Source organism: Giraffa tippelskirchi, chromosome 14 (assembly GCF_054371585.1).
Source record: "Giraffa tippelskirchi isolate mGirTip1 chromosome 14, T2T-mGirTip1v1.2.pri, whole genome shotgun sequence".
NCBI classification, from domain to species: domain Eukaryota; kingdom Metazoa; phylum Chordata; class Mammalia; order Artiodactyla; family Giraffidae; genus Giraffa; species Giraffa tippelskirchi.
This window is the reverse complement of record NC_137288.1, coordinates 54,801,585-54,816,073: the sequence shown is the minus strand read 5'-3', so window position 1 is coordinate 54,816,073 and position 14,489 is coordinate 54,801,585. Positions and strand designations below refer to the sequence as shown.

The 14,489-nt window shown below is 54.0% G+C and overlaps 1 protein-coding gene across 9 annotated transcripts; it reads right to left on the bottom strand.

Annotated features, from left to right (window-relative positions):
- Window positions 1-909: 909 nt before the first annotated feature.
- TUBB6 (tubulin beta 6 class V) lies at window positions 910-9,339 on the bottom strand. Of its 9 annotated transcripts, none has more exons than XM_081561704.1 (5): window positions 9,260-9,339; window positions 8,928-9,036; window positions 7,218-7,328; window positions 1,613-2,220; window positions 910-1,267 (listed from the first exon to the last, which is right to left on the bottom strand). In XM_081561704.1, exons 1-5 carry the CDS (start codon window positions 9,314-9,316, stop codon window positions 1,157-1,159), a joined length of 996 nt encoding a protein of 331 aa, XP_081417830.1. In that variant the 5' UTR covers window positions 9,317-9,339; the 3' UTR covers window positions 910-1,156. The 9 variants fall into 9 exon arrangements, with proteins under 9 accessions (XP_081417830.1, XP_081417827.1, XP_081417829.1 ...); XM_081561701.1 differs by having other exon boundaries at window positions 910-1,851; window positions 2,098-2,220; XM_081561703.1 differs by having other exon boundaries at window positions 910-1,767; window positions 2,104-2,220.
- Between the last annotated feature and the right edge of the window lie 5,150 nt (window positions 9,340-14,489).

The window sequence follows — 14,489 nt, the reverse complement described above, 5'->3', positions numbered from 1 at the left end:
GAGGGAGTGCTTTGTGCAAGGCATGGTGGACACAGAACTGCATGGGGACGCTGTGGGCTGGGCCTCAGCAGTTCCTGGGGACCCATGGCAGGTGGGGAGGCCAGGCAGGGGTCCAGCACTACCCTCAAATGCTTCCACCCTCCGTGATACATCCATCACTTGGACTGAAGCAGTTGGATTGACACTGCCCACCAGGGGAGGAGCCAGACTCTGGGAAGAGAGCCTGCTGCCCCGTGGAGGTTGAGCCTCAGAGGGCAGAGGGTGCTTAGTGAGCATGGGGTGGGAGGGATCCTTATTTAGACTCCTTCCCCCCTTCCTCCCACCCTAGCCACCTCCCAACTTCCCATGGGGCCTGCCTGCTAGCCTACACACCCAGGAGGAACCACAGCAGCTCTGAGTTGCTGCCTAGCCCCCCACCCACCTTGAGCCTGTGTGTCCCCAGCAGGAAGCCTGAGGGTCATTTTCTGTGGCTCCTCCAAATGCCAGCAGAGCTGTTAGGGGAGGCTAGGCAGACTAGCCCAGGGCCACACACAGGAGATGAAAGATCCTGTGGGGATGTAAGTGTTGGCTGGAAACCAGGACGTAGGCTTTTATTTGGGGTGCATTGCTTCCCAAGGAGTCATCTGGCCACCAGTAAGCCTCAGGGCCGCCTGAGGGCCTCCAACTGAAAGGAAGCCCTGCCCTGAGTGGAGTGGGCTGCTCCCCGGGAGGGGGGGCACTGTCAGGGAAGCAGAGTCCAAAAGACGGGGGAGCACTTAGGTTTATCGTGTACAGGCTGTTTCTACGTTGAGCGCTGCACGTCCATTAAGAGACAGCATCTCGCAGCCCTGGGTGTGGTCACGGGATGAAAGCACACCCTTTCTAGCCCCTAACTCACAGACATAGGTGAACACGTAAGAGACGATGAGGTTTATTTATTTAGCCCTTTATTTATGGCCCATGAGTTCTTTTGTGTCCTCTCTGATCCGATGTTCGGGCAGGGATGCCAGTTCCCGCTCTTCTGACGCCCTCCATCCCAGATGATGGACCGGACAGTCTGCCGCCCCTGTGAGGGGCCTGTCCCTACACTCAGACGGGACTCCCCTCGGCGGCCAGGAGACGCACCAGGCTTGGAGAAAAGACCTCTGAGCCTCGGCGTCCAAGGCAGGACACGCCTTTACTCGTTGACCTCTTCCTCGTCGTCCTCAAACGTTTCCTCGCCCTCGTCGGCCGTGGCGTCCTGGTACTGCTGATATTCAGACACCAGGTCGTTCATGTTGCTCTCAGCCTCGGTGAACTCCATCTCGTCCATTCCCTCGCCCGTGAACCAGTGCAGGAAGGCCTTGCGCCGGAACATGGCCGAGAACTGCTCAGAGATGCGCTTGAACAGCTCCTGGATGGCTGTGCTGTTGCCGATGAAGGTGGCCGACATCTTCAGGCCCCGGGGTGGGATGTCGCACACGGCCACCTTCACGTTGTTGGGGATCCACTCCACAAAGTAGCTGCTGTTCTTGTTCTGGATGGCCAGCATCTGCTCGTCCACCTCCTTCATGGACATGGGGCCCCTGAACACGGCAGCCACGGTCAGGTAGCGGCCGTGGCGTGGGTCACAGGCCGCCATCATGTTCTTGGCGTCGAACATCTGCTGGGTGAGCTCGGGGACGGTCAGCGCCCGGTACTGCTGGCTACCGCGGGCGGTGAGTGGGGCAAAGCCGGGCATGAAGAAGTGCAGGCGTGGGAAGGGCACCATGTTCACGGCCAGCTTGCGCAGGTCGGCGTTGAGCTGGCCTGGGAAGCGCAGGGAGGTGGTTACGCCACTCATGGTGGCCGACACCAGGTGGTTGAGGTCCCCGTAGGTGGGGGTGGTCAGTTTCAGGGTGCGGAAGCAGATGTCATACAGCGCTTCATTGTCGATGCAGTAGGTCTCGTCTGTGTTCTCCACCAGCTGGTGCACGGACAGGGTGGCATTGTAGGGCTCCACCACTGTGTCCGACACCTTGGGCGAGGGCATCACGCTGAAGGTGTTCATGATGCGGTCAGGGTACTCCTCACGGATCTTGCTGATGAGGAGGGTCCCCATCCCAGACCCGGTGCCACCGCCCAGCGAGTGGGTCAGCTGGAAGCCCTGCAGGCAGTCGCAGTGCTCACACTCCTTCCGCACCACGTCCAAGACAGAGTCCACCAGCTCAGCGCCCTCCGTGTAGTGGCCCTTGGCCCAGTTGTTGCCAGCGCCAGTCTGTCCTGGGGTCAAGCAAGAGAGGGGACGTGATTCAGACAGGGCTACAGGGACTGCTGTGAAGGGCCGTCAGTACGGTTAAGACAAGTCATGAAGCGAATAGATAACAGAGTGAGAGGTGGGCCCCAGGCCCCCAGCACTGCTGGAGCACAGGAGGGTGGCCGGCCACTTCAGACAAGGGAAATCTGCCAAGTTTAAGATGTACTCACGTTCTGACTTGGTAATTTCATTCTTACTCTTAAAGATAATTCTCCCGCAAAGTAAAAGACAAAGGGAACAAAAAGTATAAATTAAGAAACAAACTTCTTTCCCCTATCCTTTGGGCTCTCTTGAATTTTGAACTAGGTACAAACACTTCCTTTTCAAAACAGTAATATGTTCCCTCGTTAATGGGGCCCCTCGTTCATCACCATCAGGAACTATATTTTTTTCCATTAGCTCATTTATCCAAGTGTTAACATCAAATATTGCCAGACTGAGACAAGGTTTGGTATCCACATTATTCCTTATTCTTTGTTTTTACACATATATCAACAAACACTGAGAAATCTTGTTCACATAAACATGTTAATAGAATTAACTGTACTGTAGCAATTTTGTTCAATTATTTGATCTTCAGAGTATACTGATCTACACCATCAGAAAGTATTTTTAACCACCTCTAAGCCCCAAAGTCAAGTTTCTGGAAAGCAGAATTGGAAACACCTGACTTGCATCAATAACTTTCCTTCTGTGGCAGGAATAAGGCTTTGCACCAAGACTTACCTGATGTTCTTTCATTGAAAGGCTCTTCGTGTGGTCTGGTATACTTTGAAAGGTTGGAAAATTTGAAATCTTAATTCTAACACAATGTTGCCAGTATGATTTTTAATGAAATGTTTCAAATATATTTTTGTCAATGCTTTAGGCTGCAGATTTAGCTCATTCAGATAATGAAAACTATTGGCGATGTAGCCTAATTGGCAAGGCAGCCCTATTACCAGGTGGATAATCCAGACTGCACCTGTGTGGGTGCTCAGTCGCGCAGTCATGTCCAACTCTCTGCAGTCCCATGGGCTGTAGCCTCCCATGCTTCTCTGCCCATGGAATTTTCCAGGCAAGAATACTGGAGTGGGTTGCCATTTCTACCTCCAGGGAATCTTCCCAACCCAAGGATTGAACCCACGTTCTTGCATCTCCTGCATTGGCAGGGGGATTCTTTACCACTAGCACCACCTAGGAAGCCCAGATTGCACCTACTTTCTGTCAGAAAAACATGCTTTAGCCTTCAACTCAAATCAATATGTTAATATGCATTTTAAGGGACATTAGAGAAACCATCAAGAACTGAATTCTAGAGCACACTGTAAGGTACATTACACAAAGCAATAAAAAAGTAAATGATGCACAGACCTATTTAATGACAAGTTAAAAAGATAAGGCACTGATGTTTCCCATTCATTGGTAAGAAGGCAGTGTGGGGTGCAGCTGAAAACCCAGATGTAGAGGAAGCCAGGAAGGCTGTTTAAGGTAGTATATTTCTTTAGCATGTGGGTATTTCAAATCTGGTTTTGAAAAGAAAAATCATGTATTATAAAAAATGAAAAAATAGATCCATCAGCCTCTTTATCAAACTTTCCCCACATATGGAACAAAAGAGACTGCGGTGGTCCCATGGCTGAAGGATGAGGGGGCATGGCGTTTGGCTGCATCAGGTGGGCTCAGAAAACAATAGGACTCGAGGGGCCAAGGCATTGCGCTGTGTGGACCTCTCCCCCTTACACCAAAGACATTACCCTAATTTCTGTCTACACCCGCTGGTGGCAACAATTCACCACCATCCCACCCCCACCCCCATGCAGCGATGGGGGAAACAGAGCTGGGGGTGGTGACACAGCGGGATGGACCATGGAGACCCTCCTAGCACCACAGCAGAAGGCAGGCACTGGGCACTCGGGGGCAGGGCCCACTCAGGACACCCCTAGAACCTACAGTTACCCCGGGGGGCTGGCCTCACACCGGGAAAGAGGCTTAGCTCAAACGTCTTTGGATCTTCCACACCATTTGTCAGTGCTAAGCTCAGTGGTGCAAAGTGCAAGTCTATAAAACAAGAACCACCGAAATGCTGTGATTCTTCAGTAAGTTTAAGAGGTACTGATTATTAGTGATTAAACATCTGAAGTCCTACAAATCCATAAGGACGATGACAGCCTCTAGGAAGACTTGGGCAAAGGATAGGGGAGTGGACGCAAGTGACAAACACACAGTATTCCTCACAAGGCAGATGCACACTAACCTACGAAGACTCAACGCCTCCCATGAAGCTGATGGAGCTCAAGAGCTTGGAAACACAGTGAGGACGGACGGGAGTCTGGGGCAAGGCGCCCCCCACAGTAGAGCCGCTGGGGTGTGGTGGGGGACAGGCCTCCACAGAGGGCAAGTCGACAACGTGGATCACAGTTGGTCCCATAGGCTCAGAACGCACAGAATGACACATGGACGAGACTCACCAGACGACAGTTTGTAAGAGTGAAGAGAAGAGGGAACCACCTAAATACTGTGAGCAGAGTGACATCATCAAGGCCAGCGAGCCCGGGCTGAGAGGGACAGACTCCAGAGGGCGGCCCCGCCCGCCACAAGGTGCACAGCCCCTCGGACTTGCCTCCCCCAGGAGGTGACTGCATTCTTGCTCACACACATTGCCTCTCTACAGTGAAACCTGGCTGGGTGCCTTCTTGTATGAGGCTGGAGTACCGTCATGTCCTGCCTAGGCCCCCAAGATTCCGCCACCTCCCCCTGCAAGCCAGCACACAGCTTGGCCAGCTTCCTGCCTGGAGCTGGGGTAGAACTGATGCCCCTTCACAGCTGCCCTGAGGACAAGGACTGAAACCACATGGAAACCAATGACCGGGGGGGCAGTGGGGACTCAAAGCAACACGCAGTCATGGTCAATGGAGCCCCTCAGCCTGGACCCTCTGCTGCCTCCAGCTCACACGGTCCCCTTGGTCTCCTGGGTGTTTACAGAGTGATCAGATGTGAAGTTTTCTCTGCCTTCGACCAAGAGGAGAAAGCTGGAAGCTTCTGAAAATATTTTGCCACTGTCTCATAGCAACAGACGTTCCCAGTTAAATATTTGGGGGTCAGGAGTTGAACGTCTTCTGCAATCAGAGGTTGGGACATTAACCAGTGGCTCCAGATTGTAGAAGCGATGCCTCAACGATCCCCGAGGCCTCAGAGCCCGCCCCTGGTTCACCTCCAGCTCACACAGGGTGTGGGTTAAGTCTTGGGGCTCCAGGCTCTGACTCCCTTCCAGCCCTGAATCTGGGAGAGAAAGTTACATGTACAGAGAAGCCTGAGGTCTGCCCTCCTAGAGCTTTGCTCTGTCCCAGAAAACTCTCTCCACTAACAGGCATAGCTGCCATGCAACCAGCAGTTTGTTAACAAAAAGGTGTGGCTTTCTAAAGCATAAACTCAAATGCAGAGAACTTTCACTTTTAAAATTATAGTTACTTCAAGTCAGTGTTTTTTTTTAAATCACTTCAAACTATATCTGAATACAGAATGACTTTTTTTTTAAATTCACCCACCCTGAAGGCAATGGGGTGAAACTATAGTTTTCACCTACTGTGAATCCACTGGCAACTCAGCCTCTTTTATTAAGTGGATAATGACTTAAAAACAATTGTTGAGCAAACAGCACACACAGTGCTTTAGACTTGCTGGGTCCTCTCAGTTCTCCACGGCAAACATGTTATTTTCTTAGTTAAAAATAGTGTCAACTGTTAAAAATCACTCTTAAAGCTATTTCATATCAGTACAGTCTTCATTCCCCTAATCTGGTAGAATATCTCTTTTAAGGCTGTGAGCACTGCTGTCTGATAACGACTTTCTGCAGTGACATTGGACAGGGCACAGCTAGACGTATTCTAGCTGTGCCCTGGCCAATGTGGTGGCCACCAACCACACTTGGCTACTGAGCACTGGAAATGTGTGAAGTACAACTGAGGAAGTAGACTGATTTTATTTAACTTTAATTAAATTTAAATAGCCACATGTAGTTAGTGCACTAGCTAGTGTTGGTGGCAGGATCTAGAAGCACCTTTGCTTGAGAACAATTACCAGAAGTCTAGTTTAGGAAAAGATAAAGAATGTAAATGTCCTCACTTGTGGACCATAAAAGTATTGGTAATTTAGATTTTTTTTGCCATAATAAAAGGGGCACCAGAGCCTTTTGTCCTGGTCTATTTGAAATATCAAAGGTGACAAAAACCCTTGAACAAATTACTACAAGCTTCACCTGTCCAACTGCTTGTGCAGGTTGCCGCGGTGATAGGGAAGCAGATGATATCGCGGGGTCTTTTATACTACATGAGCATGTACCTTGCTGAATCACCTTTATAACAGGTCACACAGCCTGAGTCCAATCCAAGGGAATCAATTTATGTACCAACAAGATCTCCCAAGATTCTGCCTTGACTCCCCAAAACCATGGCTCCAAGGTGATGGAGGCTGGTCACATTAACAGTGCCACTTCATTTCATTTTACATAATTTTCTTTAGGAAGTCTGCAGAGGAACAGGTGCTACCATCATGTTCTGGGTGAAGAAAGAGTAAAGGAAGATTTGCCCAAACCTGATAAAACAATTCATATGGAACCAGCTTTCAGAAAGAAATCAGAACAGCCTATAGACAATGGAAAAAGAAACACAGGTATAAACACACTGAGGAGCAACACAGGAACCACAGACAAATTATCGTCTTTTTATGCTAGTAATTTATGAGAGGGAAAAAGAAGTTAATGTCTAAAATGTTTCAAAATCAAGAATTATTACTATTAAGCATTTCATTTAGAGAATCAAAGGTTACTTTCCCTCAAGAGGCTGCCTTGTGATGGGGTTGGCGACTGTTGATTTCCATTCTAAGCTTTTCTATGCCATGCGATGTTTTTAATCTTGAACACAAATTAGCTGGATGTTTTGAAAATAAAAAAGAGGAAGAAGAAAGCAGGAAAGACGGAACCTACCGAAGATGAAGTTGTCAGGCCGGAAGAGCTGCCCAAAAGGCCCAGACCTCACGCTGTCCATGGTGCCCGGCTCCAAGTCCACCAGGGCGGCCCTGGGCACGTACTTCTGAGCTGGAAGAGAACAGAGCCCATCCACAAGAGTCAGTCTGGTTTCTGGGACAACATACTTGCCCAGAGCAAGTCCTGCCAGCACAGCCCCCTGCGATGTACAAAGCAGGCTTTCTTAGGGTCAGAGTCTCAGCCCTGGGGGAGGGGAGCCTCAGAAAACACAATCCACCCTGGACTTGTCGGGGTGAGGAAGCCAGCCCAGGAACAGGGCACAGGAAGTTCCCGGAAAAGGCAGGATGAGAAGCGAGGTCTCCAGACTTCCTGTCGCCTGAATTTCCCAGTCCTCCTTTAAGTTGAAAGTGCACAGTTCAACTTTTTAGTTCCACAGAAATAACCCATACCTGTTGTAGCGAGTGGCCATGCTGCCAGGACACTTTGGCACCTCTCTCCCTCACATGCACGTGAACCCACAAGCAGATCTGTGCACCTGTTTCAGGTGTGTCCACGGCTGTTTCCTGGGGGGAGTCTCATTTATGGACAAGTGAGCATGTGCTCATGCCAACTGGCAAGAAAGGTTCCTATGACGGTGGGGTCACAAGGACTGCACTGGGAACTGTCCTACAACTCCTGTTCTGATACTCACACACCCAGGCTGAAGAGAGAATGTCAGCAGGCTGGCCTGAGGGTGACCAGCAAGTGCCACATATACTGCCTTTTCTCAATGCCATCCAGGAATCTCACCACTCACGCCCTGCTCTTCCAGACCTTTTGACATAGCTGCTTAATGCATAAAACCCCGTGCTTTACGTGTCCTGCTCTTCCCAGCCCTCCTGTGGGTGACCAGCAGTGACTCTAAAGACAGCGTGGTTATCTCTGAGGCTGGGGACATAGGTGGGCGTATTGAGGGGCAGCACTAGTCATTTCCTGGGTGTTCTTTCAACATCTTCCTTTTGTGTTTGTTCTGTGAATGTCATGTATCACTTTTACAATAAACATTGTTACAAAAATAAAGTACAGGAGTAACCAGGATACCCATGAAGCTCCCTAGGACAGGGCTGATACTATTCTTAAACCTGTATAAACCACAGCCTGGAGTTTTTAACTGAACTCCGCCAAAGACCCTGTCGGTCTGGAGGTCCATCTTCCAGTGGGCGTAAAGTCTTTCTGGAGGTCTGCAAAGGGCTAGAACAATCTTTTGAGGTAGTGTTTTTCAAATTTTTAGCCAAAAACCTTCATTAGGAAATAAATTTTAAACCGGAAAAAAAAAAGAGCCGGACATGCCCCACTAAGCTGATTTCACAGCACTAACAGGTCAGGTTCAAGAGCTCAGACCAGGAGAGGCCAAGGGCCTGTTTGAAATCAACCGACGGCGGATTTCCCGCCCCAGGGGGAGCGAGGGAGGAGCCGGGCGCCGGGCTACATCCGGGAGGATTTTTCCAGCGCGAACCACCCACGCGCCGGGGGGCCCGCGGGTGGGGGCAGGGGATGGCAGGGGTCCCACAGGGCGGTGCTGGGGTCCCAGAGAGGGATGGCTGGGGGGATGGCGGGGTCCAAGGGGGATGGCGGGGTCCGGGGAGGGGGAATGGCCGGGGTTCTGTGGGGGATGGCGGGGTCCGGGGGGGAAGGCGGCGTCTGGGGGGGATGGCGGATCGCGCCACTCACACGACGACTCGTTGTAGTAGACGTTGATTCTCTCCAGTTGGAGCGCAGAGTCACCCACGTAGCCTCCGGCCGGGTCGATGCCATGTTCGTCGCTGATCACTTCCCAAAACTAGCAAAGGGCGGGGCGGGGGACAGACGGTCAGCCCGGGTTCCCCAGGGCCGGCCCAGCGGGCGGAGCGCGGGGAGCGGCCGCCAGATTCCAGGCGCGCTTAAGCCACTCCGGGGCCGCGGGGACGGGGAGCGGGGCAGAGTCCCCGTGACGCCCCCTCGGCCGCCCGTGCCCCGCGCGGCCCCGGCCCGAGGGCTTGGCGGGGGGGGGGGCGCCCACCCACCTTGGTGCCGATCTGGTTCCCGCACTGGCCAGCCTGGATATGCACGATCTCCCTCATGGCCGCTCAGCGCTCGCTGCTCTGACGGCACGGCGACTGCTGCACGGGCGCTCGGGTCCCCCAGCCGGCGCCGGGCGCCCCTCCCCGGCCCTCCCCCGGCCGCCCGGGCCAATGGCCGGGCCCGCACCTACCCTCAGGCCGCGCCCCCTTTGCACCGCTGTCCGGGCGCCCTGCCCACACCCGGGGTCCCCCCCCCGGCACCCGGTCCTCGGGCTCTTCCCTAACTCCCCGGCCAGACCAGGTTCTCCCCTCCCGCCCCCGTTCCCGCTCGCCCCTCCGTCCCCGCCCCAACTCCGGGCCCCATCCGAGGGCGCGCCTCTATCTGCTCGTCCCCGCCTCCGCTCTCCGCCCCCCAGACCTCCCCCCGCCCTAGGCACCCCGCCCCTGCGCGCCTTCGGGCCGTCCTCCCCGGGCCGCCTCCACCCTGCATGGTCCCAGAGGGAGAACCGACCAGAACAGTGGAGGGACGCCCGCCCGGAGGCCGGAGTGGGAAAGAGCGGGTTCCTGGGGCGCCCATCCGAGCGGGCGGGCGGGGAAGCGAAGGACAATCTCCCCCCAGTCCCCCCCGGTTCGCTACGCCGCCTGGAGGGATAACGGAGACTCCCTGCGCCTGGGTCCCGCGGAGCCGACTGGGGAGGTGCGCCTGCCCGGAGCCGCCGGCGTCGGTCCCGGGACCGCAAGATCCACGCGCGCCGCGGGTTCAAACCCAGCGGATGGAAAGGCCGGGGGACTCGGGAGTGGATCTTTTCGGGGTGACTCTGACCCCTGCGCTCCGACTCAGCCGTGGGCACGAGTCCTCACGTCCCCGGCCTACTGCTTCTCCGTTTTGAAATACAGGTGCCCTTCAGTTCAGACGAGTCCGAACCGTTCGTGATGGAGTCAGGTTATAGTGAACACGGCTAAACCTGAAAACGGAGACACACACACACACACACACACACACACACACACGGCTAAACCTGAAAACGGAGACACACACACACCCTGCACAGCCTACACACACACACACACACACCCTGAACAGCCTAGCAGCCTCTCCCTCCCGAGTCTGGAAGGAAAGCTTCCCCCTCTGGCCCCACGGTTCCCTCACTTCCCCGCCCCTGAGTCCCGGCCTTCGTTTGCTTGCCGGGGTCGGGGGATGTGGACGCGGGCGTCCCGCGTGGGGACAGGCACGAAGCTGGAGGACGGAGGAAGTGTCAGTCTTAGAGAGATCCGGTGACCCCTCTCTCCCCGGGGCCACGGAGCTTCGGGGATTCCCTGCGGAATGATCTCAGCCCTCCCTGGCCTAGGGACTGTCCTGCTGTGCGAAGCGTGGTTCCCTGTTCCCTTGCTGACAAGGCGGCAAGGCGCAGCGGGACCCCTCCGCCATGTTTGCCCACAACCGTTTCAGCGGGGAAAGCCTTCACTCTTCAGCTGCTGGCATCAGGGTCCTGGCCCCCCCACCCTCCCTGCTTAGTGGCCCTCGCCCCCAGGGGCTTTCACCCCAGCAGCCTGGACCCCTACTGGGGGCTTCTAGGGCTTGCTCTCTGACTGACACCCAGGACTCTCCAGGCCAGCCCAGCTGCCCAGGAGGCTCACAGGTATTCTGAGCCACAAATGCTTCTGGTGTGCCAGGCAGGCATGAGTCAGGGTCACTTGTAGGGGTGAGTTAGGCTCTCTGGAGCAGTGGCCCCCTTCCAGATGGCCTTGTGTGGCGAGAAGGAATGACCACTTTTCTGTGAGTCAGGGTGACTTGGATCTCAGCCCCGGCTCTGTTTCCAGTTAGCTGTGTTACCTCAGGTCCTCTGGCCACTTCTGTAAAGGAGAGCTTGTCCTGGGGGGGTCTGAGCCCTGTGACATTCCGTCTGAGTGTGCCCAGTTTCCCTGTGAACACTTCAGGTGAGAAGACTGGAGACTGGGGGCTCCATTCACCCCCTCCCCAAGGCCAAGTGGAAATGCCCTGTGATGAGGAAGTGGCCCTCCTGTCATTAGAACCAGCGGTTTCCTTTTAGGTACATGAAGACTTGAGGAAAGTCCTAATGTGTGTGGTTCGAAAAAGGGCAACTGGAAAGTTTTTCTTCTGGAGTTTTTCAAACATTCCCAGTTTCAGGGATCAGTTTCTTTAACCTCAGGATCCCTGCCCTCCCATCCTTGACCTCCAACCAGCCCCCACAGTTCTGCTTCTCTGCCTTTCTGTAGTTCCCTGCGCGTCTCTACACAGGGCACCTAGGGAAGCTTAGGTGTGGGGGGCATAGCCCCCCAGGCTCCCGTCAGAGCCCAAGATAACCTAGCACCCGCCCTTACTAGGCCTGTGTGTTGCAGTTGCTCAGTTTCATGACTGACTCCAGGGAAACTCTCCCTTTATCAAAGCTGGTGCAGAGTCTGGTGCAGGCAGCAAGGGCCCGTCACGCCTAGAAGAGTCTCTCCTCAGCTCTGGTCACTCAGTCCCTGCGAATCAAGCCCCTTCGTGGTTTAAAGGAAAGTGTCCACATCAGCAGTTTCAGTGCTTTGCCGAAATGACCACTTTGTCAAAGCTCGTCCTTTGGGTGGAATTTCAGTTTGAGGTTTTCACCAGAGCCAGAGAGTCGGTGTCAGCCTGGCTTTGGGGACACTGCTGTCACGTGGATTCAATGGGAGGAAGCTGATTTCCTGGAGTTTCTGATGGACACTCCCTGCTGACCGGCATGTCAGCCTGCCACCTGCAACACGAGGGAGTGAGCAGGGCTCAGTGCCGGAAGCTTGGGTACTGCACTTCTGGAATCTGCATGACAACCAGGCAAGGTGGGACTGAGAGGCTGCCACTGCAATTGAGGCCACCCCTAACGTGGACGGGCCAGAGCAAGGGCACACGCAGGCCACAGACCCGGCAGCTGCCAGTAAGGATGCAGGAGCCATAGAGCCTGTTATTAAGAGCAAGCACCTTCCTGTCTGCAGTGCTGGCTTTGTTGAGTCTGCATCACAAGTGGCGGGGATGGGGGCAACCCCCCCCACGGCTGTCCCTAGGCCACATTCCATGTCACAGTCACCAGTGGGAGGAGGAAGGGCCCTGAAGCAGGTTCAGGAATTTGGGTCCTGAGGTCCCCTGTGTCAGCAGTTGTGTGAGCCCCTTGAGCCCTGAGTAGGAGGGGTGATGCCCAGGGCCAGATCTGGACAGAGTTCTGGGTCCTTGCTTCTTGTCTGCTCACCTTCTGCCTCCCTCAGCCTCTCACCCTGTCCTGTTTCCTCCACAGTCACCATGTGGGGTGAGGACCCAGGGCCACTGTCCCAACCCTGGGACAGGTCTCACTGCTCCCTGCCTGGGTCTGAAATGCACAGTAACAGGGGAGGTAGGGTCCTTCCTTTCCATGTGCTGAGGAGTCCCTGGGGAAAAACCTTGAAGAGGCCAGGCTCAGGGCCAGGCTGCTGATGGCCACCTGTGACTTGATTTTCAGCTAAAAGCCCAGGTTTTGACAAGTTTTTTGACATGGGGCCATCATACCCTTATGTGACATGACGCTTGGCGGACAGAGAGAATGGTTCTTGGGGCAGATCCCTCCCGGCTCTCACATACTACGACTAATCGACTCCCATCCTAGCTTACATCAGACAAAACCCAGTTCACCTAAAATGCAACCTGATTGTAGGAGTCATCTGTTTTTAAGGAAGAAGTGAGCATGTATCCAGGAAGTGCACAATGAAGAAGAAATTCATGTGTAAAAGCTGAGTCTACTAAATCAAATTTATAACAGATGTGATCAGATGTAACAGAATTGTTGCCATGTTCTGTAGTAAAGAGGAAAAGTGTCTCACCTGTAACTAACCCAGTGGCTTTCCCGAGCCACGTTTGTTATTTTCTGAGACATAGACTGGGCTCTGACCTGACCATCTTGTCTGACCTCTGGCACAATGTAACAATCTTCAGTTCTTCTAGAAGGAAGGACTCTGAAAGGGGTGACAGGACCCTGGGATCTGGTTCCCAGTGATCCCCTGACAAGCTGTGTGACCTCAAAGCCCGTCTTTCCCTCTGCAGCCCAAGGGGGTGGGGGACCTTCTGTCCAGGCGTCCAGAGCTCCCCTGCGCCCTGGCCCCTATCTCATGCACACAGGGCAGGGTGTGCGGGGCTGGGGCAGAGGCAGTGGCCATCAGCCAGGAGTGGGGGAGACACAGGTGCTGGGCGGGGTGGGGGTCCAGGGGCTGCCCAGGGAGACCAGCTCTGGAGGGTGAGGGTTGTGGGGGGAGGTGAGGAGACACGCCTTCACCCGGGCCTTTAAACCTCCTGAGGCCTGGCAGCTTTTAGGCCTAGCTATGGGCAGGTAATATTTCTAAAATAGTCTTGATATTATTTTCCCATTAAAGACTAAGGGATGAGTTTTGCCAGATGAGAAGTCCTGGAGACCTGTACCCAACAATGTGGATGAACTGAACACTTAAACATGGCCACTGTGGTGCATCTCAGGTGATGTGGTTTTACCACCATTTTTAAAAACAGGGAGTCACAGACTAGCTTCTGAAAAGCTGGAAAAGACTGAAAACTAACAAAAGACAACATCCAACCCCCAAACATCATTGGTTAATAACATTTGAACACATTTCCTGCCATCTCTCCTTAGCCCCAGTGTTACCCCCTCAGAGGGAGGCCTTCACCTGTAGTGGGGGCCAGAGCCCCTCCAGGTAGAGGTGGCCTGGGAGCCACAGGATGGCACCAGAGTGGGGGGCTCTCTTGCCAGCTCTGCCCAGCACCCCCCCCACCCTTTCATCTGTGTCCCCTGCATAAGGACGGTCCCTCGTGGCTTCCCTTCATTCTCTGTCCCATCTGTGACTTTTTGGTGTTCTCTCCTTGGGGCACAGAACTCGCCACTAAGAATGGTCAGGACCTCAGGGAGTCTGTGGTCTGGCACGTGGGCCTCATTTCAGCCCTCCCACATGGGGACACAGCTGTAGCTGCAGCCTTGTAGGGCCGCTGGGCAGATGGTGGGGGTGTGGAAAGCCTTCTCCCGTCATTGGGCACAAAGCAGGCACTTGACGGAGAGCTGGCCTCTCTGTCCAGGGTTGTAGGAGACAGCCTTGCTTGCTTGGTTGGGACCGCTGGGCTCTAAAAAATTCAGGTTACGTTTAAGCAAAATGGAAACTGATCTAAGTGATCACGTGATTTGGAAGGTAGTTGTTTGTGTGTGTAGGATGGAGAAATGTTAATATATACTCTTTTATTTAAAAA

What these genes read in the sequence shown, in the direction of transcription:
- TUBB6 (XM_081561697.1), bottom strand. Translation starts at nt 9,316, where the DNA reads ATGAGGGAGATCGTGCATATCCAGGCTGGCCAGTGCGGGAACCAGATC. An exon ending in GGAACCAGATCGGCACCAAG is followed by an intron (nt 9,037 to 9,259) that starts GTGGGTGGGCGC and finishes GCCCTTTGCTAG; the next exon opens with TTTTGGGAAGTGATCAGCGA. An exon ending in CTACTACAACGAGTCGTCGT is followed by an intron (nt 7,329 to 8,927) that starts GTGAGTGGCGCG and finishes GTTCTCTTCCAG; the next exon opens with CTCAGAAGTACGTGCCCAGG.